At 35.5% G+C, this 25,526-nt stretch overlaps 1 protein-coding gene and 1 long non-coding RNA gene across 14 annotated transcripts in view; one reads left to right on the top strand and one right to left on the bottom strand.

Annotated features, from left to right (window-relative positions):
* The window catches only part of RALGAPA2 (Ral GTPase activating protein catalytic subunit alpha 2), a 426,648-nt gene that overhangs the window by 228,610 nt on the left and 172,512 nt on the right, over nucleotides 1–25,526 (bottom strand). For all 13 annotated transcript variants that reach the window (XR_013157020.1, XM_077114762.1, XM_077114723.1 and 10 more), the window contains 6 exons: nucleotides 19,745–19,842; nucleotides 15,764–15,854; nucleotides 14,201–14,377; nucleotides 4,684–4,877; nucleotides 3,786–3,888; nucleotides 3,416–3,567 (listed from right to left, as the gene is read on the bottom strand). Coding sequence is in view for 12 of the 13 variants with exons in the window: in XM_077114762.1 (XP_076970877.1) it covers nucleotides 3,416–3,567; nucleotides 3,786–3,888; nucleotides 4,684–4,877; nucleotides 14,201–14,377; nucleotides 15,764–15,854; nucleotides 19,745–19,842 (815 nt within the window). In the remaining variant the exon portion in view is untranslated. The remainder of the gene's footprint in view (nucleotides 1–3,415; nucleotides 3,568–3,785; nucleotides 3,889–4,683; nucleotides 4,878–14,200; nucleotides 14,378–15,763; nucleotides 15,855–19,744; nucleotides 19,843–25,526) is intronic.
* LOC143645246 (uncharacterized) lies at nucleotides 13,533–25,371 on the top strand. Its single transcript, XR_013157022.1, has 3 exons — nucleotides 13,533–14,007; nucleotides 15,128–15,233; nucleotides 24,319–25,371. It is a non-coding gene; the product is annotated as an uncharacterized LOC143645246 (long non-coding RNA).

Below are 25,526 nucleotides of genomic sequence, written 5' to 3'. Positions count from 1 at the left end.
ATGCCTAAGAGCTACTTCCAAGAAATCTCTTTAGTTGCTCAGATGTAGCCTCTCTCTCTCTCTAAGCCAAACTCTGCATGGAAAAATTATTACCCTCCCTCCTACAGAGGTATTCATGGGGGAAGTCTCCTTGAAAATATAGGATATAACTCCCAGGGATGAGCCTGGCCCTGGCACTGTGGATATGATAATGCCTTCTGGGACCAAAATGGGGAAAAGAAAGATAACAAAATAAGATTGCAATGGCTTAGAGAGTTCGAGTAAAGCCGAGAGGCTATTCTGAAGGCTACTCTTATGCAAGCTTCTACTGGTATTGCTAGTTGCCATGGTTTGCCAAATCCCCAAAAATCATACATATTAACCCTAAAGAACACCTAGGCTCTAACTGAGACTCTGTAAAAGTTTCATGCACTAAGTTTACTTTCCTGAAACCCATTACCTCCAAAGGGTTCCTAGGCTAGATAAGCCCTGAAACACAGTGGGGCCAGTCTCTCCAAGAATATCAAATAATTCCATCTTCCTATCCTGTATTACTGACACCCCTTTTCAATATGAAGAAGTTAGAAGGGGCATAGCCCAAAGATTCTTATAGAATGGGAGAACGATCAAAGGGGAAGGGAGAGCTATAATATAAAAGATAGGATTTAACAAACAAGTATGACTGCTGACTCACTATACTGCTATTTCTTTTAGCTTCCACTGTTTTGAAACAGCTAGAAGTAAAAATCTAAAACTTTGGAAGAGAAACCCTACCAAACTATGAAATGTGTTCTGCAGCTACTTGTTGCAGTAAACTTTGAAAATTACTGCTTTTTCTGTTTTTTTTTATATATATATATTTCACAATAAAAATATACATACATACATACATACATATATTTATATATGAAATTCTTTTTAAGATCTCTCTACAGGAATACCTTCTTTTAGTTCCAAGCTCCAAAAAATAGTGTTTCTTTGAGAACTCTTTCACAAAATGGAAATAAACTCTAAAATGGTACTAGTCACAGGTGCACAGTCTTGCCAGTTAAGAAACTGAATTTAACTGTATTCTCTACAGTAAATGCTTTCTTTTCTTTTTATAATTAATACAGCATGTGTTTCCAGAAGTACATTTAAGTTTGAAACAACCACCATGCTCTATTTAGATATGTGGATCAAAAATTAACTATCAGAGATATCTCTTACTGAAATGTGAGAAGTTTTTTTCATTAGCAGGTCTTCTGTGTAATTTTCTTTGGGCAAAGAAATAAAGTTTAGAGTAATTCTGTTTGGCTGACAATCAGGGCTTCCAAAATATATAACAATAATTATTAAAGTTAAAGCAAAACAACCAATTCTATGAAACAAGCAAAAATTCTAGCTCCTAATGGTCTAAACAATAGGCTGATTATAAAATAAAGATTTATGATATCCCTGATTGGTCTTAGAAGTCTGGATATTGGAATGACTGCTAGCACTGGGCCAACATTTTAAATTTGTGTATTTTACAGTGAATTTAAAACGATCACTGAATCTTCACTTTTCCAAAAACATGTCATATGTTAAAATGTGAAAAGGATTTTAAGTATAAAATTCGAAAACCCGTCTACACAGTAAATTCATCTTTTTTGAAATAATGTTTTGGGTTCACAAATGTTTTAATATACTTTTTTCATCTCATTTTAACAAACACACTAAAATATTTAGAGTAAGCTCAAACCTATTTTTGTGACTTTCTAGAGAATTCATGCCAAGGAATACTACAGGTTTACTGCCGACTTCAATTTTGTTTTTATTAAATGAGAGGATTCTACAGCTGGTTGTTATTTGTAAGTTAATGTTTTATTTTGTTTTAAATCTTAACAAAATACAGTTTCAAAGTACAGCTTTGTTAACTAAAACTTCCTCGTGTCTATCACTGAGGGATCTCACTATTTATCTGTCAGAGTTAATTCTCTTCCCAATTTGTAGCCCTGAATCTTCCACACGCCAGGAGTTGCATCATTCCGTGAAAGATGCTTCCACCTGCAATGATGACTTCAAAATAACTCAGCATGGAACACAAAAAATTCTATTGTCATGTTTCTGTTTCTTAATTTATTTTAGGATATAAATAAGACTATAGATGTAGGTCTAGCCTACTATATAAATGCCTTCTATATATGCTGCTAAAATCAGAGCAAATTATTACAATGACAACTCACTATGAGAGTATAGTTATCACTTTAGGTAAAAGCTCAATGATTAAAGCCCAACATACTGCAGCAGCTTTAAGTAGGGCCCAAGGGTTGGGAAGGTTCAAGTGCATTGAAAAACTAGATAATCAAGAATCTCACTCTCCTCTTACATGTACCTTCAGGGTATAAAATGGTCCATGTGCCTACATCATGCATTCAAAGAATAAAAGAAATACAGAAAGGACGACTACTTGATAGTCAATGAATGATTCATATTCACTCATTAAGTATTTAGATACTTAGGTATATAGGTATTGTTTAGATATTTAGGTGGCTTAGGACACCTCCAACTGATCAAAAAGATCTAGTGATAAAATTAAGTGCTTTAATATTTCTTGAATCTTTCCTATCCCTTTCCTCCATCCCCAATGTCACCATCTATTTTCATTATTTTGAAAATCCATATTATTTTAACTACTCCCTAATTAATCTCTGAGTCTCCAATTTTCCACACCCAACCTCCAACTCCTATTCCTACCACTGCCACATTCTCAAATCCATTCTCCAAATGGAGTTCAGAATAATCTTATAGAGAGCAAATCATTATCACTCACTGATATTCAAACATCAATTAAAGAGTCAACATGTTTCTGTCTCCCCATTCCCCTGACATCTTTACCTTCAACCCCATGGGCAGGGGATCTTCTCAAGAGAGAAAACGAGGCCAGAGGCTGGCCAGATTCCATGCCTACAGTCTTCAAGCGGGGGGAGCTCTAGCCAGTGGCAATTTGGGCCTTTCTCTTCCAACTTATAAACCAATCATATTTTTTTCAGGAAATTAGAAGAATTCTACATCTAGAAATATTAGGACCCTAATTTATGAGTGAGGTGTTTCAAAAAAAATCTTAAGTCTTAAAATAACAGTATTCAAACATTTTCAGAAGACCAGAATCCTTTTCCTCAAACAATATCTAATGCAGAATCCCAATAAAAAGTGGTTGATAAGTATTATTGAAGTTGACAACATTGGAATATGTTAGTTCATGTAGAATAAAATTCAAATTAATTAGGCGCAGTACCATGTCAATAAATTTGCTTTACATTTTGAAAGGCCTCTCTGACTGCTGTGTGTGAAAGTCAAAACTACTGAGAATTTCAACATTTTGGATGGATTTTCACCAGTACATGAGTACCTGAAAAGAGTGATAGGCATTTCCCAATCAATTGGTAATCATTATAAAGGAGTGACAGAATACCTGATCTTCGCTGGTTAATCCAAGGTGCATGACAAGGTAGAAATGCACCAGAAAATCCGAGTTGGGCAGAACATCCTGGCGTCTGGTCATCATGGCACAGATCAGTCTGTAGGCTTGTAGTTTGCCTTCCTTGTATTCATTTGGCAACATTGCTGCCTGCCAAAGAGATGATGTTTGAAGATTAAATCAACTGCAAATATAGATCATTTTAACATTTCACTTTTCTCTAAGAGTTGTTTCTAGAGAAATGGGATGCAGTTTAGTATGACCCAGGCTATCTTCAAAACATGTAGTCTTGGGCAATTATATTTTTAAAACTCAATTTCAGAAAGGAAGGGGAAATTGCAATAGGGAATAAACACACATCCACTTGCCTTAAATAGCCATGATGCAAACATTCTGAGCGGTGGAATTAAGACTGGAGGAGATGGAGAAGACTGATTATCCAGGCTTACTGCTAGGTTATCTCGTATCTAACACATAAGAAGGAGAAAAGGTAACATTCAATTTATCCCAATGATAGTTCAATATGGTCTTCTACAGCCTAAAAGCTGCTTCTAATTAAATTTCCACAAGTTGAATGAAAACCAAAAGTATTTACAAATTGTCCTTTGAATTATGTATCTGTCCTGTTGAATTATGTCCTTTTGAATTATGTATGTATCTGTATATGCTTTTAGATTTAAATGCAAAGTAAGGCATTGTTTTTCCTTGAGTGTTAAGGCCTGAAGATGTCTGAATTTCACATAATAAGGAATGGTTTAAAAGTTATACTGCGCAAATATGAATCAGGTTTTTGAAAAAAAAATAATACAGGAAAAATGTATATAAAAAACAAAAACAAAATTAGAAAATTGTGACTACTTTATAATTCTACTTTTGTCAAAATGTATTTATCTACAAAAATAAGACTAGTCTTGATGATGTTCATTTTCTTCTTTGTATTATCTACAGTTGTCAAATTTTATACAATAAAAACAATATTGTAATCAATTTATATATAAACCAATTTATAAAAATATCACTTTTATAAAGATAATAACAAAAAGTACTTAATATCCTACTTTTTAATATCCTATAGTAATATTCTACATACAGACTGAATGAAATAACTCTTCTGTATTTATTTATAGAAACATGATTACTTATTCTTTACACATAATTGGTGTTTGAGAATACATGTAGTAGTTAACTCTAACACAGATTTTAAATTAAACAGTAAATTCATTTTCCTACATTAGAATAATAGATAACAGGGCAGGACATACCTTTGCTAGTTTGTACCAAAGTTCATAGAGATAGCCAAAAACTTTGGCATGGATCTTGGGTGACTGGATATTATTCACATCTCCGAGGATTCCCAAGACTCTTCGCCATAACACAGCAGCAGAGTCTGGGCGCCAACCAGTTAGGTTCCCTCCAGCAATTATGCTGCAGTCATCGGAGAGGTATTCACTGCTATCTGTGTAGAAAAGCATGCATGTCAGCCATGCAAACATAATCCTTATTTTACCATCACAGCCCTTTTTCTTTAATACAAATTACCTATGTTAAAAAAGTTCTTGATGAATGTCATTATTGCAGGGTGCTGAAAATAGATGATAATTAATACTTTAAAATGTCATCTTATGTGTGAGACTAAAGCAAAAAATGTTTATTTGTTACAAAATTTAGATTTTGACTAGAGCATTTCCTAATATAATTCATGTAGATAGTTTGATTGAATGTCAAAAGTACTTAGAATCCCAGGCAGCACATGAGATTTTGTTGGTTTGTCCAGAGTGATCCCCCGATGAATCCCAGAATGATTTGATCAGTGACTGGAAAAGTATTTGCAAGCCCCCTTCAGGGAATGGTGAGAGTGGGGAGAAATTCAACTTTCCCAAGTTGAAGTCTTGATATTCTCACAAGCAGTGTGGACAACCAAAGCTATAGGCTGAGCCCCCAGTCTTGGGGTTTGTTCACATGAAACTTAACCCCACAAAGGATAGGTCAAGTCTACTTAAAATTTAGGCCTAAGAGTCACCACCAAGAGAGCCTCTTTTGTTGCTCAGATGTGGCCCCTCTCTCCAGCCAACACAACAAGCAGTCTCACCACCCTCCCCCTCTCTGCATGGGACATGACTCCCAGGGGTGTGGACCTTCCTGGCAACGTGGGACAGAGATCCTGGAATGAGCTGAGACTCAGTATCAAGGGACTGAGAAAAACCCTAGAATGAGCTGAGAATTAACATCAAGGGATTGAGAGAAACTTCTCGACCAAAAGGGGGAAGAGTAAAATGAGACAAAGTATCAGTGGCTGAGAGATTCCCAACAGAGTCGAGAGGTTATCCTGGAGGTTATTCTTACGCATTAAGTAGATATCACCTTGTTGTTCAAGATGTAGTGGAGAGGCTGGAGAGAATTGCCTGAAAATGTAGTGCTGTGTTCCAGTAGCCATGTTTCTTGATGATGACTGAACAATGATACAGCTTTCATAATGAGACTCTGTGAATGTGAAAACCTTATGTCTGATGCTCCTTTTAGCTACTATATCAACAGAAGAGTAGAACATATGGGATAAAAATAAATAATAGGGGGAACAAATGTTAAAATAAATTCAGTTTGAAATGCCAGTGGTAAATGAAAGCGAGGGGTAAAGGGTATGGTATGTACAGTCTTTTTTTTCTCTATTATCATTTTATTTCTTTTTCTAAATCGATGCAAATGTACTAAGAAATGATGAATATGCAACTATGTGATGATATTAAGAATTACCGACTGTATTTGTAGAATGGAATGATATCTAAATGTTTTGTTTGTTAATTTTTTTTAATTAATAAAAAAAGTTAAAAAAAAAAAAAGTTCTTGATCTCGGAGTAAAATAATAAAGAAAAATGTGAAATGGCCAAGACTGAAAGGATAGAAAACCAGGATCAATAAAGTAAGCAGCAAGTTCTGGAGACCCTTTGGAACATTTTGCAAAGCTCGGAAAGAGAGAAGGAAGAACTCTGAGTAGGGTAGGTAAGGGAACAGCACTCTAACATAGGTGGCCAGGCAAGGCCTCATTGCCAGACAAACACTTGTGGTTATTGTTATTGTTGTCAAGTCAGGTTTATTGGGATATAATCTCACACAATATGTTTCCATCTCTTTTTATGTGAGAAGTTTTAATGAATGTACACAGTGTTCTAACTGCCAGCATAATTAAGATATGACGTTTCTCTCCAAAATCTTCTCTTGTAGACTCAATTCCCTCACCTGGTCTTAGCTCCTAGTGGCCACTGCTTTTTTTCCTGTTCTATAGTTCTACATTTTCAGGAATGTCATATAAATGCATTACTAAAGTATGTCACCTTTCTGTACAGCTTCTTTTATTTAGCATAATATATTTGAGATTCAACCCTGTGGTTGTGTATATCAGTCGTCTGTTCTTTTCTATTGCTGATTAATATCCTGTTTTAAGGATATACCACAGTTTGCTTACCCTTTCACCTGAGGAAGGACATTTGCATTATTTCCTGTTTTAGGTGACTATAAACAATGCCTTCATAACATTCACGTACAGGTTTTGATGTGAACATATATTTACATTTCTTTATGGTGAATACCTAAGAGTGGGATTCTTGGGTTGTATCCTAAGTATATATTCAACTTTTTAAGACTGTCAGGGCCTATTGTAAAAGGTCCTAGATTATAAGCTCTTACAGTAGTCACATGTATTCAGGAGTTGTAACTGTTATTCCTAAATTCTGACATACTAAGCTATTTGTATATAACCTGGTTGTTCCCTGAAATTTTGGGTATTATGTGACACCTGAGACTCAGAGTTAAAGCACTGAAGCTATGAAAGTCAGCATCCCAAACAGCAACTGTTGAAAAAGTTGAAAAAGTGATCAGACTTCAACTAGAGATATGAATGAAGCTGCTCTACATAGGACAGAGGTAAATCAGGATACTGGGTAAAGGATGATATGGCCCATATTTTAAAACTTCCACTTCTGTGTGAGACTAAAGGAATAGACGTTTGTTTGGTGCAAAATTCGTATTTGGGGTAGCACGTTATCTAATTTAAATGGTATGGTCAGTTTATTTGAACACCAAAATAAAAAAAAGAATCAAAGCTACTGGAAGACAGTTCAACAGTTTCAGGTACTTCCCTCTAGCCACTCCAATACACCATAAACTAAAAAGGGTTATCTATATAATGCATAAGCATAACCTCCAGGATGGCCTCTAGTTTCTGTTTAAAATCTGTCAGCCACTGAAACTGCCTCATTTCTCTCTTCCCCCTTTTCTTCAAGAAGGCTTTCTCAATCCCATGATTCTGGGTGTCCTAGTTCATCCCCAGGAGTCAGGTCCCACATTGCCAGGGAGATTCACACCCCTGGGAGTCATGTCACACACAGCGGGGGAGGGCAGTGAGTTCAACTCACCCGTGAACTCACTAGTTGGCTTAGAGAGTGAGGCCACACCTGAACAACAAAAGAGGTTCTCTGGGGGTAACTATCGTAGGCATAATTTTAAGTAGGCTTAGTTTCTCCTTTGCAGGAATAAGTTTCATAGGGGCAAGCTCCAAGATTGAGGGCTCAACTTATTGAATTGGTTGTCCCCACTGCCTGTGAGAATATCAGGAATTTCCCAGATGGGTAAATTTAATATTTCCTCCTTTCTCTCCAGGCCCCCCAGGGGAATTTGTAACGACTTTTTTATTCACGGCCCAAATTACTCTGGGGTACATCAAGGAATCACACTAACCTTTACAAATCAGCAAGATCTCATGCCTTATTCAAGATTCCATGTAATTATGGTGTTCAAATAAACTGACCAAATAAGTTAAATTAGATAATGTGCTACTCAAACACAAATTTTGCAACAAATAAAAATCTCTCCCTTTGTTCTCGCACAGAAGTTGAAGTTTGAAAATATGGGCCATAGCATCCTTTACCCAGTATTCTGATTTACCTTAGTCCTATTCAGATCAGCTTCATTCACAACTCTATAAGTTGAAGTCTGATCACTTTTCCACTTTTTTTTAACAGTTGCTGAATGGGATAATGCTGACTTTCATAGCATCAGTGCTCTAACTCTGAGACTCAGGTGTCACATAAATACCTGAAGTTTCAACATTAGCCTTGATTCCTGAAGATGAATATATAACTACATAGCTTTTATAATGTGACCATGTGATTGTGAAAACCTTGTGTCTGAAGCTCCTTTTATCCAGGGTATGGACAGATGAGTAAAAAATAAGGAAAAATAAATAAATAATAGGGGGAATAAGGGTAAAAAGAATTAGGTAGATTGAAATACTAGTGGCTAATGAGAGGGAGGGTAAAGAGTATGGGATGTATGAGTTTTTCCTTTTTTCTTTTTCTTTTTTTTTTTCTGGAGTGATGCAAATGTTCTAAAAATGATCATGGTGATGAATACACAACTATGTGATGATATTCTGAGTCACTGTACAATAAGGGTGGACTGTATATGTGTAGAAATTTCTCAATAAAAATAAAAGAAAAAAAGAAACTGTCAAGCTATTTTCCAAAGTGGCAGTACCAGTTAGCGATTCCTACCAGTAAAGTATGAGATTCTGCTTTCTCCACATCCTTGTAAGACTGTCAGCTTTAAATTTTTAAGCATTCTAACAGGCATGGAGTGGTATCTCATTGAGATTTGCGTTTGCATTTCTCTAATGACTAACAATGTTAAGCAAATAATGACATGAATCAAATTTGAAAATGGTAAGTCCTTTAGAAGTTTTTGAAATGACTACATAAGTTTTCTCAACATTACTGTGAAAAACATTTGTTAATGACTTGAAATACTTTGCCGAAAATTAGTCTAATCATGGCATGCATAAGAGGACAGAAGCTAACATTTTACATGTAGATGGTTCCACAGTGAATTTCATGTTCAATTAAAAATACCAAATATTTATTTTCTTTTTTATTAGCAAGCTAGTATGTTAGCCTAGTGGTTTCATTATTACTAAGTGCTAAAGGGCATTTAAGAAATAAACTGGAAACATTTACAAAGAAATAAATAAATTTATATTATATTTCTCCAAATACATAGATGATCTTAACAGAGAAATCTAAAGTTTAGAATTTCACAAACAGAAAAAGATTTTAGCTATAGAAATAATTCTTGGTAGCTAGTAAAATCAGCATTTATGACCAAATGGCAATTTCACATAGTTGAAAATTTTATGTAGGCTTGGTAGAGTGTTGAAGAAAACTTAGCCAGCATCTTTGGAAGTTTTCCTTCCTATTTGAAGAATTTCCCTTCTGATTTGAAAACTAAACATATGAAACAAACTCAAAGGCTCAATAGAAACACCTTAATTCTGGCACCAGGAAAATCAGCCTTAGAATTAGTCAAACAAAGTGGACAAGCAAAAGGTGAACCATCCTGTAGCCTAGCATTGAGGCCTGCTTCTCCTTCCCCATTTGCTTTACAAGCTTATGCACGGTTAATTTTAACATTAGACAGTAGCTACCAGTGCCACAGTAGCTCCCCTGTTGTCTTTCTTTATAGCACTGCTCATCTTTGAAGTAGATCAAAGCCAGGCAAAAGATGTCAGAAATAAGTGCAAGGACACAGAATGCTGGCAAACCATTCCTGCCAAAACAGTTTTGGTGGCAGGTAATAGTGAATGTAGTTTCCATGCACAGCTGTAATTAAGTAAAGAGGTAAAAGGTCCTTTATAACATTTAGAGGCAGGACTATACCAGACAGATTTTGAAACTGAGCTTTTCCATAATAATTTAATATTTTAAAAAGGTTGAAATTTAGTTATTATAGTAGGTAAATAAAACAATAGCCAGAAACTTAGAGCTCATTCATTCATTCACTCAAGAATTTATTGAATGCTTCTTTCCTGCCATGCACACTTCTAGGAGCCAAGAATCAGCTGTGAACACAGCAGACAATCACTAGTTCTCATAGAGCTTATATTCCAGTGGCCCTCCCAACTAAAACAACCAAAATGCTGAATTATGTTTCTCAAAATACTATACTTAAAAACTATCACAGAGCAGACAGGAACTTGGAGACAGAAGAAAACCAAAGCTAGCTTTCACATTTCAGGGTTTTGCTACATCATAGGTTACTTAAAAGTTTCTCTGATAATGAATTGATGGTTTAATTTTAATGAGATTAAATTCATTGATACTTACAGTTAGCTTTTTTTTTTTCCTTTCACATGGGCAGGCACCAGAATCGAACCTGGGTCTCTGGCATGGCAGGCGAGAACTCTGCCTGCTGAGCCACAGTGGCCCACCCTTTTTTTTTTTAATACAGTGAGCTTTTTTTTTGCATCTCATTTAAGAAACTCTCCCTACTCTTAGCTAATAAATATTTTTAAAAGATATTTTCTTTCATAAGCTTTAAAACTTTCACTTTTCATATTTAAGTACTCTGGCCATCTGGAACTGACTTTTGGCATGGTGTGAGGTGGGGATCCTATTTCATTCTCTCCATATGGCTAACCATTTGTCCCACAATCATATGCTGAATAGATCATTTGTTCTTTTCCAGATCTAGAATATTTCCCCATCCTAATCTCAAAACCATGCCTGTGCAGATTTAGTTCTGGGTTTGTTATTCTGTTCTATTCCTTTTGTCTATCCTTGTGACTAAAACAAACTGATCATTAACTTCTCTGAAAGAGAACATTTTCTTTATATAAATCACATACTACTGATCAAATTTCTTGTGGCTATTTGGATGAATGTTTTCTGTCCTCTTTATTAGTTCTTAAGACAACAGCAGCATTCAGGCCAAGTCACCTTTTTCTTATAGCATCTACTAAATAGGTATTTCTAAATAGTAAGCTTATTTGCTGAATAAGGATGAAGCCAGTGGCAGTACTGATTCTTAACTGTAGTCATAAATACTCCCCCCAAAATTATTACCTTAAAAGAACCAAATTGATGCATAATAAATTTAACTGGTACTTCCAACAAGCATGAAATAATTTAAGTGAGAAAACAAACATGAAACTAAACTGTTAGCCTGCCAGTGATGATGGAATTTAACATTTTCAAATCAGTTTATATATTCTAATCATTTGGCAATTCAGAGGGTTATTCTATGAGAAATAGAAACAACACTTAAATTACTACTTTCTTTGCACGTCTTAAAGATCAGGCTAACATGAGTTTTATTTTGTACATTTATAAAGAAATTGTTCTCAAGAACAGAAAGTCAAATTCAGAATTGTGATAATCCTTAAACCATATCATATTACAGTTTGTCCTTTTTAAAAATGACAAGACGAACTAATGAACTGAGTGTATTCACTCTCTATATTAGTATTTCAAAGAAGAACTGAATATTTGGAGGAGTTAATCATAGCATAGAATACATCATGTAAAATTACCCCACACAAGTTTATTAAATTGAGCTGTCCAATACACACTATGAAAGAGGATCAAAAATAATCCTCCCAAACAGATAGAAACTGTAATCAACCAATTTACTTTCCTTTCAATAGACATAATGGAAACCAGTACTTGTTTAAGTAAATTCAACTTACTGAAGATTCAGTATTACCTTCTATATAGTACCATAATGATAAGTTTCCCTTGGATAACCTGTATATGAGACCCGAAGAGGCCATTTATTCTATAAATAATTCTCAGGTGGTTTAAAGGGGTTTATAGTTATAATTTTAACAGCAACACAGTGGAAAGGAATAGAAATAGTACTGCATTTGAAGGCAAAACACTTTGGAAGCAAATTCCAGCTGTGGCATTTACTTCCCAGATGGACAGATGGATAATACAATTTTTCTGGGTCTCAGTTTCAAAAACACAATTAGAAAGACATGGCCTGCTTACCACATAGAATTAAAGAGAATGTCTCAAAATTCTTTGCAAACCATCAAATTCCATATAAATTTATAGCATTATTGTTCAAAATCATTATCTAGTCTATAATGATTTTAAATTATTTTAAAAAGAATAAAAATTTGAGAACCAAAAATTGCTACCCAGTAATTCATAAAACTAAGAATATAATTTTGTCATGTCATTTTCTTGTTGCCTCTGCAAGGCTTCCTATCATTGGCAGACTTGATTACACAGATAAAAATGTGTGCCATCTTTCAATGACAACCTTAAAGCATTATAAGCTAATAGAATTTCTTTTTTATTATTCTTTTTCTAATTATATAAGCATACATTAAGTACACACTAAAATCATATTACTTGTTATTAACTAGCTCATATATAAACGATATCTTATCCAACATTTTCGTATGTTAATTTTATGAAGTTTTAATGTTAGTCCATCAGGATTTCCAAAACTGTTAGAGGCTTTGATTAAATTTTTTCTATAATTAGTGAAAACCAAAGTTTGTTTGGTTAACTTTAGCCATTAGTTAACAACTTTAAAATGACTTTTGGGATTTTACTAACACTTTTCTAGTTTGTGGTTGCTGTTGTTTCCCTAAAAGCTATCCAAATATGAATGTGAATTTGGCAGGCCAGGCAGTAGGAGACTGGTCAGCATTTCCCAAGCCAAGCTCCTTAGGACACTAGTTTCTCATCAAAAGAGTTTAAAAACTAACAAAACTATAGATACATTATTTCAGGACACAGAAATACATGGTAAAACTATAAAGAAATCAAAGGAATTATTACTTTTAAAATAGAGATTTTTGTTCAAATAATTTAAAAAACATTTTTTTTAATATTACAGGAGAAGGAACTGGCCTTAAAGGGCTCTAGGAAACCTCAATGGTTTGGGTGCTGTTCTGTATCTTATGGTGGGTGGCAGGCTTGCTGTTGTTCATTTTATTATTACATTCCATAACTTATATATGTCACAACTTATGTTTATCAGATATTTTATTCAAAAATTGGGAGAAAAAAACACATTCATCAATAAGCTGTAAAAACTCCTCAATTAATCCCAGACTTCTAATACATGGAAGTGGATAAATTATTCTGTTTCCAGAACGGACCAAATTCAATCAGGGATGGCAAATACTTAATACTTGTACCATCAATTCCTCCCACGGTGGACACTGGCCATCAGTACATAATCCTCCCATGCCCGGCACTGTTTTAGAACCCTCTTTACAAAGGATTCTATGAATTCATGACTGATTATGGGTAGTGGTTGGGGCCAGAATTGGCATCATCACTGTGTTCAAGGATCCGTAAGACTTCTCACAAGTAGGAGGCTCTGGGATTTTCCAGATGTGGCACGGATGCTGTACTGGTTTGAATCTGTTCTGACCCCAGAAGAGCCAAGTTCTTTAATCCTCATTCAATATTGTTGGGTGGGAGCTTTTTGATTGTTTCTATGGAGATACGACCCACCCAACTGTGGGTGGCAACTTTTGATTAGATGGTTTCATAGAGATGTGTCTCCACCCATTCAAAGTATGGTTGCTTACTGGAGCCCTTTAAGAGGGAACCATTTAGGAAAATGCTTTAGAACCAGGAGAGCCACCAGAGCTGCCAGGATTGACAGAGCCAAAGGAACAGACAGAGCTCTGGGGAAGCCGTTAAAGATTCCTGGAGAGAAAACCAGCAGACATTGCCATGTGCCTTTTCAGCTGAAAGGGAAAACCCGAATATCATCGGCCTTCTTGAATCAAGGTATCTTTTTCTGGATGCCTTAGTTTGGACACTCTTATAGCTTTACCTTAATGTGGACATTTCATAGCCTCCGACCTGTAAACTTACAATTTAATAAATTCCCCCTTTTTAAAAGACATTCCATTTCTGGTATATCAAATTCCAGCAGCTTTCAAACTAGAACAGATGCCTCATTTTCAAATATGTCAATTACCTGTCAAGTGTGAAGTGTCAGTGGGACTCAGCTGTAGCCAGTGGCGGGCATCAGGGTCGGCCACGGCATCAGGGGGAGTGCTCAGTTCTGGGTCTTCCTCATAGGTCTGCCAAGGGTTCGTGGATAGCTCAGCCTCACTATTGTAGCCCAATGGTGTATCACTACTAACACTCTCACCTGGAACAATGGGGAAAATCAAAGTTTAAGATAACAAATAGGCGAAAATCAGAATGTTCAGTTACCAATATGTGAGCGAAAAAACATTTAAACAGCTGACACAGGAGCAATCATGGAGAACTTGCGAAGCCTGACGGGGGTCAAGAGGTGCTTATGTGGGCATCTTGGTCAAAATTACAAAGTTTACAAGAACAGGGCATTGTCATTATGAGTTTCAAAACATATCATTCAAGTGGCATTCTTTTCACTGTTTTTACTCCCTCATAATAATTCCATCAACCCAAAAGATTACATTGTCCTTAAATTTTCTACTGCAACTTATTCACCTGCAAACTGAGAGTAGGTGGGGAAAAGGGTGAGAATTGACTCCACCACTTATGCAAGTTTGTTTGGTGACCTGGATGAGCCAAAGGTCTTGAGTCTGATGTCTAGATTCAATCCAGGGTGAATCATCACTGGGGGATGAGGTGTCCTGGTGCAAACGACATTTTCCAACAGCAGTTCTTTGTAAACACTAAAAAGTTCTAATTTGTCATATGATGATGCCTTCAAAGACTATTGAGAATTACAGGGCTATTTAGTCCGACACAAAATAGACCTGACAATTCTACCCCTCAAAGCTTCCTGTTAGATTCACTACACTTTCAAGTGTGTAACCTCCTAACAGTTTACCCTTCCAGCTGCTCTTGGTATTTGTCACCAAAAGACCCCCACCCTCACTGCAGCTAATCTGTTGCCCTCTATTCACAGGCAAAGAACTGAAGTTATCCTGAGAACCAGATGGCCAATCTGTGAGGTCCCTAACTTCTCTTTCTGCAGAATCCTAAATCAACAGGCTATGCAGATGGAGCCTGAGGTAAGCACCTCTGCATCCCACCAAGCACCCTCTAGGGCTTGCGGGAGCTGTTTACCATACTACTATAAGCAGATGGCCCATCACCTGGCTTCTGGAAAGCAGAATATTAAGGCTACATTCAAAATGCATGATAATATGATTCAGAATTCCAATCAAATTTTATTTTTAAAATATTTATCTTACTGACTTCAATGACCTTCTGATGCTTTTTGCTCAAACCTATGGGAACTGTCTGGAGAAGATATTTTTTCCTCCTGGGTCTGTTTGCTCATCTGATCTATCAATCTCTGCTGTAGCTCCCACCTGGAAGAAGGCCTCTCACCTGGCACTCAGACACAGGAAACTGACTGAAACTGCTTTATCATATGTGTAGATCAATCTTCCCTCAATTCCTGTGATTTCAAGAATAAAAATCCCATTTAACAACCAGGTCTCTTCTGACAATGAGATTATCACTTGAGTTGGAAAATAAAGATAAACATATCAACCACGTATGTGGATGAACAGAGACCACATTTTCTAGAACTTACTCTTCTGTCTTTCTCTACATTTTCCTGACGTCTGCTGCAGATCACCTTTTAAGTCCAATTCAGTAGGGCTGCTGCTTCTTCTGACCAAAATCTTCAGACAAAGAAAAATATTGCATTTGTTACAGGAAATTTTTAATTTTGACAAGACTGTTAAGTTTCTAGTACCCATTTTTAAGGAAAAAGAAACAAACAATAAAAAATACTAACAACAAATAATGAAGATGTTTTCCATTTGAACAATTTAGGCTCACAAATTACTATAATTGAATTATGAATTACTCAAGACCTGAAACTTTAATTTATGGTCTCTCCTTTGTCAACTGACATCTAATTAAACTGATCTAACTAAGAAGGGATGCCAGATATATGGAACTAATTTACTTTGAAGTTATATTATTTTCTCTGGCCAAACACAGACGTTAGTGAACGCAATTTCCCAGAAAACCTTGGTTACCCAGAATGGTGAGCATGAGGGCAGAGAAGGTGCATGTCCCACTCAGATCTCTGAAATCTACTCAGTGCCCTCTTAGTTACACATGCAACAGATACTCCTGAGCATGGTTAAGTACTGGACCTTGAATTAAATACAGAGGATTAATACACTGGAAGGTGATCTGCATCTACTAAGAATTTCTAACTTTTCTGGAAAAACAAATGACATATACAAATTGCACAAAATGATTAAAGAGTATGAAATGAAAATATGCAAATAAACTCTCTTTGAACAGTACGTAGATTAAAGTGCTTTCTTAATGGGTTCGCAATTACAGGGGAACTGAGAGCTGTCCAAGAAGGCAACAGATATGAAATAACAGAGAAAAAGCAGAGGAGGGTCAAGGCAGGGAGCACCAGCAGTGATGAGCATATTCTATGTACAGGAAAAGCTGACTATAGCAGGCAGTGCAGGGCAGCTACGTGAAGAAGGAAAAAAATAAGAAGAAAATACAGATCTTCTAAAAGAGGCAGCTAAAATTGGGCTTTCAACAATATGCTTAGGAATTTCAACCCAATATTGGCAAAATGAGCAAATGAATGTTCCAGACAATAGCCATCACGATTAAAAACATATCCCCAAACACCCATACAAATAACTCACCATGCAACAGAGTCTCAAAACTAGCAAATATCAAATTTAGAACTCAAAGGACTTCAGATAATCGGACACAGAATTTAGAAAATTTGTGGATTTTTTAACGGAATAAAACATGAGATTACAAAAATGAGTCCAATAAAGGTGGGCATCGGTGGCTCAGTGGCAGAGTTCTCGCCTGCCATGCCAGAGACCTGGGTTCATTTCCCAGTACCTGCCCATGTAAAAAAAAAGAAATGCGCAATAATAGATTAAAACTTACAAAGTATTCTTGCAAAAGAATCAACTTGAGCTTTCAGAAACAAAAATTACAATTGTTCAATTAAAACCTCAGTGGAGACATTGAACAGCCAACTACTAGATATGAGTAAATAGAAAATTATTGAATTGAGAACTATTGAATTATTGAGTTGATAAGAATGTATCTAGAGAGCAAAGGAGAATAAAAAATATAAAAAGGAGCTTAATAGCAATGAAAGTTGGAATAAGGAAGACTAAATATATTTCTACCCAGAGTCCCAGGAGAGAAAAGAGAATGAAGAAGAGACAATATTTGAACAGATGATTACCAAGAATTTTCCAGAAACAATGGAAAACAAGCATCCACAGATACATGACAAATAGCATATAACAAAAAAGATAAATGTATGAACCAAATCCACATGCACATAAATATACTGTAGTGAAACTGAAGAATAAGGACAAAGAATAGCAAGAAATAACAGTAGACAAGATCTTCAGAAGACTTCTGAGTAGCAACAATGAAAGACAAAAGTCAGTAGAAAAATAACTCTCATTAGAAGGGGTCAGGCGAAGGGGAAAAGACTGAGAGAAACTAGAATAATTAACAGAATACTAATTACTTGGAGAAAGACAAAGCAACCAATGAATCAAAATTAAGGAACACAGTTGATAAAGTTGTGCACACTGGGAAATAGCATACCTAAAACAGAGGCAGCAATGCAGATCAACGAAGAAAGCAACAGATTCAATAAATGGGACCTGGAACAAGTGGTCATCTACATGGGAAGAATATAAAATTGGATCCCTACCTCATTCCATAAATGAAAATCAAATCTAGCTGGATGAAAGACTTCAGTGTGTAGAGCAAAACTGAAATACTTAAGAAGAAAATATAAGAATAATTTTATCCCTATAGGGTAAAGTCGTTTTAAATCTTATAAAAACCAAGCCACAAAAATGACTGATATATAAGTACATCAAAATTAAGAACTTTCACTTATCAAAAGACATCATACAGGTAAAAATACAAGTCAAACATTGGAAGAGAACATTTGTTAGAAAATAACAAAAATGGGATCACAGTTCAGACTATACAATGAACCAGCATAAATTAAATCGAAAATGACAATCAATAGGAAATGGCATTTCACAGATGAAATACAAATGGCCATTTAATATATGGAAAGATTTTCAATTTTGTTAATAATCTAAGAAATGCAAAATAGTGAAATACCATTTTACCTAACTGACTCATAAAAATTTTTAAATCTGACAATACCAAGTGTTGGTGAGAATGTGGATAAATGGGAACTCTATACATTGCTGACAGAAGTATAAATTGGTACAATCACTCTGTAAAACACTAACACAATAGTTTATAAAGAACAGCATTCGTTTCCTCTATGCCTCATCAAGTCCACTCCTAGATATCTACCAGAGAAAATTTTGAAGATGTAAATCATGAAACACCTACAAGAATGTACCCAGCTGCATTTTTCATAAAAACAAAAAAGGAACCATCTAAATGTCCAGCAACAGGAGAGTGGAAAAATAAATTGGGGCATGTTCACAGTGGCATATCCAAAGCAGAGAAAACAATGAACTGAATCTTAGACACACACAACTGAGAGAACAAAGCAGTAATAACATTTGGATAAAGTTCAAAAACAATCAAAACTAAAAAAAAAACTATATATATACATACATAAACAGCAAAACTGTAGATGAAAACAAGAGAAAGAAAAACACAAAACCAGGAAATGCTACTCTCTGAGAGGAGGCAACAGAGGGTGTAGAAAGGAAGGAAATTATAGAACAAAGCAATGATACCAGGAATGTTTTTGCTCTTATATCAAGTGGTTGATATTTATTTGTTGAAAAACAGAATACATATATGTATGCAGGTATATGCCTTCTTTACACAAATAAACAACAAAGTTAATATTGGTTTTCTTGCAGGAAGAGAAATATAAGAAGAGGTCTTCCCTTTTTATCCTGTACCTTTTTATGGTGTCTGAGTTTTCCATGACCATACACTACGTTGTTTTTTAATTTTTTTAAGTACGAACAAGAGTTATCTGCATGAATGAGTTACATGCCACTTTTTCATAACTTGTACTTGTTTTTAAAAAACAACTATATTTAATATCATTTTATTTAAAAAAAGAAAACATAGCAGATCCTTGCAAATCCTTATCCACTAACTCACGTAATGTGGCAGTTTCAATCTAAAATAATGTCAGCAAGGGGAAATCTGCATGTTTGTCTCATAGGTAAGGAGACCTGCTTAAAGGTTTAGAGTGCCACACACCGACTAGATGGCAAATTTCCTTTTCATGTTTTTTTCTATTTTTGTAATATGAATGTAATTTTACATAGAAAGAAGCAGAGCTCAAGGTCATTTGAGCCTACACCTGTCTGAATGGAAGTTGGAGAAAAAAAAAAGATAATTATCACTGTTGCCAAATAAGTTATGTATTGTGCCAGTAATTTATGCTTGTTTGTTTGTTTGTTTTCTTGGCATAGGCAGGCTCCGGGAATCTAACCCGAGTCTCCAGCTTAGCACATGAGAATTCTTGCCACTGAGCCACCATTGCACCACTCTGTTTATTTTCAACGGCAAACTGATATGTTCGAAAATATCTTACTGTTATTCCTTCATGTTCTTTCTTCATATATCCTTTATTTTCTTGAGTAGGCTTGGGCTCAGAAGAACTCAAATTCTGTGTATTCTCTATGCTCTGACCTAGAAATTTGGGGGGGGGGAATCAAAAGAAGGAATATTTCAGATAGTAAAATAGGAAAACAATTTTTACGTATATGCGATTATTAAATTTAGATAACATAATGGTATCTTACAGCCTGGTCAAGTCCAGGCCATAGACTTGGTTTTTGGCCTGCCAAGTGCCTTTAAAATAGTGGATTAAATGCTGCCCCTACAACCTAAAATTTCCCCTTTTAACTATATTCAAATATATGCTATCCAGTATGCCAGCAGGTCCACTTAGCTGATTATGCTGGCACAGGGGAAGGTGACAGGACCGTTCCTGGGGGCTTTGGGAACTGAGGAAGCCAGAAGTACATGCAAAGTAGCTGAGTCATGTTTGACAATAAAGACTGACAAGAGAAAGCACAAATATCAGTAATATCAGTAATAAAGAAAGTATCACTAATAAAAATAGGACTATTATTACAAAGCTTGCAAACATTAAAAAGATAATAGGATTTTATGAATAATCACATGACAATAAATTTGAAAAACAGATGGACTGAACACATTCCTAGAAAAACACGATTTACCAAAAATCAAAACAAAGAAAGAAAAATCTGAATTGTCCTATAATTATTTTAAACTTTGAATGGTCTTTTCAAATTTCCATACAAGAAAATTCCAGGTCACTGCTGGGTTCTACCAAATATTTAAGGAAAAAAATAACAACCCTCTTCAACAGACCCTTTCAGAGAATAGAAAATCTTTCAGATAATATATTTCTCAGATAATTTTTTATTATATTTTCTTGTTTCAAGATAATCCTGAAAAGGGAATACTTCCGTACTTGCTTAATAAGAACAGCAAAACCTCAATATTAAGAGAGATGAGATACACTTGTTGATAAATAAATTTGGTTTATTTTATAGTTAACTCATGAAACTAAAACTAAATGATAAAAAATGGTGCTGGGAAATCCATATATTCATATATAAATAATAAACGTTGACCCCTAGCTCACATCATATATAAAAATTAACTCAAAATGGATCAAAAACCTGAATATAAGAACCAAAACTGTAAGACTACTATACTAGAAGAAAACATAGGAAAGCACCTTCAGAATCATGAATTAGTCAATGGCTTCTTAGACTTCACACCAAAAGCACAGTAACAAAAGAAAAAACAGAGAAATGTGACTTCATCAAAATTAAAGTTTTGTGGCAAAGGGCTTCATATGAAAGTAATATGGCAACCTAGAGAATGGAAGAAAATATTTGGAAACTATATATCCAATAAGCTTAACATCCAAAATACATTTAAAAAAATCCTAAAACTCAACAACAAAAAGACAAACAACCCAATTTATAAAGGGGCAAAAGACTTGAAGACATTTCTCTTAAGAAATGGCCAAAAAGCTATGAAAAGATGCTAAACATCATTAGCCATTAGGAAAATCCAAATAAAAAAACACAATTAAAAAACATTTTACACTCACTAGAATGACTACTATTTTAAAAATGGAAAATAAATATTGGAGGAGATGTGGAAAAATAGGAAAATTTGCTCATTGTTGGTGGGAATATAAAATGATACAATCACTGTGGAATGATTTGGCATTTCCTCAGAAAGTCAAGTATGGAATTTCCATGACCCAGCAATCCCACTATATGTATAATACCCAAAAGAACTAAAAGCATGGGCTCAAATAGATATTTGCACACTGATGTTCACAGCAGATTTATTTATAATTGCCAAAAGATGGAAACAATCCAAGTGTCCATCAGCCAATGAATGGATAAACAAAATGTGGCATATACATGCAATGGAATATTATTCAATCATGAAAAGGAATGAACTTCTGATATTTGGAACAATGTGGAGATCCCTGAAGACATCATGCTGAGTGAAACAGTTAATGATCTCACTGATATGAAATAATAGGAATAAGCAAATTCAGAACCAGAAACCAGAATGCAGGTTAACAGGGGCTGGGGTATAGGTAGGGAATGGGGAATTAATGTCCTATTGGTACAGAGTTTCTGTTTGAGGTGATAGAATTTTGGGGAATGGATGGTGGTGATGAAAGCAGAACATTGTGGAAGTAATTAACACCAATGAATTATATATTTGAATATAGTTAAAAGGGGAAATTCTAGGTTGTATATGTTACTAGAATAGCATTTTTAAAAAAACAACATAGTACTGCACAATACAGTGAAACAATGTAAACTATGGACTACAGTTAATAATATATCATTGTAACAAAGGAACTACAGTAATGCAAACTGTTAATAATAGTTAAAAACTGTGTGAGGGGAATTCTGGGAAGATGGCAGAATAGGATAGGTCAAGTTCACCCCTGCTGCAAGGAAGAGCTAGAGAAGTGACAGAAAAACGATCAGGAGAGCGATTCCAGGGAGGGTCTTTTACACCACATGTGGAGGCCCAGGCTGAAAAAGCAGAAGAATTGACACACAGAAAACTGAAAATTGTCCGGATAGTGCAAAGAGCCTAATATGTCCATTTCCAAATGGAAACAGGCATTTTTCTGAAGAGCAAATACAGAGGACTAAAAAGCACATGAAAAGATACTCATTCTCATTAGCTATAAGGAAAATGCAGATCAAGACTACAATGAGATACCACCACACACCTATAAGAATGGCTGCTATTAAACAGGAAACTACAAATGTTGGAGAGGATGTGAAGAAATTGGGACACTTATGCACTGCTAGTGGGAACATATAATGTATGGTACAGTCACTATGAAAGACAGTCTAGTGGTTCCTCAGAAAACTACTGCCCTATGACCCAGAAACAGCACTACTTGGTATATACTCAGAAGAGTTGAAAGTAGTAGCACAAACAAAGATTTGCACAGAGATGTTTATAGCAGCATCACTCACAATTGCCAAAAGATGTAAACAATCCAAGTGCCCACAACAGATGAGTGGATGAACAAATATGGTATATAAAAATGATGCAATATTATGTAGCAATATGATGAAGTGATGCCCTGAACCACATGACAAGATGGATGATCCTTGAGGACATACTGCTGAGTAAAATAAGCCAGACACAAATGGATATATGATTCTACTTTTATGACCACAGTAAGAGTAAAATCAGAGGCTTATAATACAGAATATAGGTGGCCATGGGATACACAGAAGCTCAAGATGGGTAAACAGCTAATAGGTGAACAGTTAGCTTACTCAATTGTAAGAGAATAGCTAGAAGTGAAGGCAATTAATTAGTGGGTTTATAAGTAATATTACCATACTGAAGGTGAACATGATTGAAAGGGGTTGTATAGACTCATGTGTCCCACTGATTAACACTGCAAATATAAATAAGTTCTTGCATGAACTACTGCAAAGGTATGAATCCTGTACAAAAAGTGTATAATTCCAGGTATACAGGGAAAATGCTATTGCATGCTACGGGCTCTGTTTAACAAGAAAACATCAACAGTACCACAGCAATATCAGAGGTACCTAATAGGGGGAGGGAAAATAGTTAGAGGGAGGTTTCAATTTTCTATGTGGTGAGGGTGTGTTTATTGGCTATCTTTATCTTTGGGAACAATAAAATTATCTAAAATTGAGAGTGCTGCTGGACTGTTGACTTTGGACATTATATATGAGTCCCAGTAGATGCAGGTGGCTGAAGGATACACTGACTGAGAAGTAGATACGCAAACAATGGTGTATACATATGATGAAACATTGTGCTGCTACAAAAAGGAATGAAGTTGTGAGGCATGCAATGATGTAAATAAACCTGTGGGACATTTGGCAAGACAAAATAACCCAGAAACAGAAGAGCTAAGATTGTATGGTCTCACTTAGAAAATACTCATAGGAAAACTGGTGTCTAAAATGTAAGCTCTTACAGCAGTCACATTTAGTCCAGAGCAGTAATTGTTATTACTGGATGTAATATGTATGTGTAACCTGGTATTTAGAGATAAGAACGAAGTTGAGCAGGTCAGGATTAAGGTAATTCAGAATATATGGGTAAGGAAGACATTGTCTGTATTTTAGAACTTCATCTACTCTTTGAGACAAAAGTAAGAAAGGTTTATTTTGTCCAGAACCTAAATTTTCTGTAGCACATAATCTAAATTAATTTGTCTGGATAGATCATTCATCAACAATCCAAACACAGGGAGGCCAGATTAAGAACGAGGCCTTTAATCCTGTATAGTTAAATGTAATGCCTGGATACATCCCAGAGCATATTAAACAGATAATCAAAAGTTATTGGCCAAGCACCTTGAGGGATGGGAGAAAAAATATGAAACCATCAAGCTTTACTACCAGGGAAGCCTCATATATTATGTTACTAGGGACATCCAAATAAATAAGCCAAGCCCTTGATCTTGAGGCTTGCTCTTGTGGAGTTTATGTATGTAGTGGGAAGCTTAGCCTACCTATAGGTATGCCTAACAGTTACTTCGAAATGACATCTTTTTTTTTTTTTTTTTTTTTTTTTTTGCTTGGGCAGGCTCGGAGAATTGAACCTGGGCCTGTGACATGGTAGGAGAGAATTCTGCCACTGAGCAGTATTGCTCGCTCCAGAGGACCTCTTTTGTTGTTCAGATGTGGCCTGAATCTCTCTCTCTCTCTCTAAACTCAATACTGCAGGTGAAATCAGTGTCCTCTCATTCATTCAGGAATGAAAATCTCACTGGCAGCGTGGGAGATGCTTCCCAGGGATGAGCCTAGACCTGGAACCATGGGATCGACAATACAATCCTGATCAAAAAGGGGGAAAGAAGTATAAGCAATAAGAGAACAGTGGCTGAGAGAGTTCAAATATAATCAAGATGCTGCTTTGGAGGTCATTCTTAGGCAAGCTTCAGTTAGGCATTGCTACTATCTTAGCCTGCTAAATCCCAACCAAAACCATTTCTGCCAATTCTAAAGAATATAGGGCCTTATATAAGATTCTACAAAGGTTCACTGCACTATGGTAACTCCAGAAACTTTCGACCTCCAGATGGCTCCCTGGACCAGATAAATCCTGAAATGCAGAAGGGTCCGCCTCTGCAGAACATCAACTAACTCCATCCCCCATCCCATATTACAGACAGCCCCTTCCAACATGAAAAAGTTAGAATGCATATAGGCCAGATATCCCTAACGAGTGAGAGAAAGACCAAAGGTGATGGTGGAGTGATACAGAGAAGGTCGGTTTTAATGCATGAGTATGAGTGCTAAATCATTATACTGATATTTATTTTAGTCTCTAGTACCTTAGAGCAGCTAGAAGTAAAAAACTAAAATCGTGGAATTGTAACCCATATAAAACTCTGAAATCTGTTCTACAACTAACAGTTGTGATGTACTTTGAAATTTATTGTTTTTTTTAATATATCCTATTTTTTAAAAAAAGAAAAAGAGAAGTATAACAGAGAAGATAGGATTTAACAAATGAGTACGAATGCTGAATCATTATTGGATATTTCATTTTATCTCCAGTGTCTTGAAGCAGCTGGAAGAAAAAAATGAAAAATAGTGGAACGGTAACCCATACCAGACTTTAAAATTTGTTCTCTATCTACTTGTTTAAATGTACTTGCAAATGTATTGCTGTTTTGTATATATATCATATTTCACAATAAAAAATGTTAAGAAAAAAACACTGCATGAAGGAGGTATATGGGGAACTATTTTTTTGCATGATTTTTCTGTAGACCTACAATTTCTCTA

The sequence above is a fragment of the Tamandua tetradactyla genome, chromosome 1 (assembly GCF_023851605.1).
Source record: "Tamandua tetradactyla isolate mTamTet1 chromosome 1, mTamTet1.pri, whole genome shotgun sequence".
NCBI lineage: Eukaryota > Metazoa > Chordata > Mammalia > Pilosa > Myrmecophagidae > Tamandua > Tamandua tetradactyla.
Note: the sequence above shows the minus strand (reverse complement) of the source record. Positions and strands in the feature narration are given on the sequence as shown.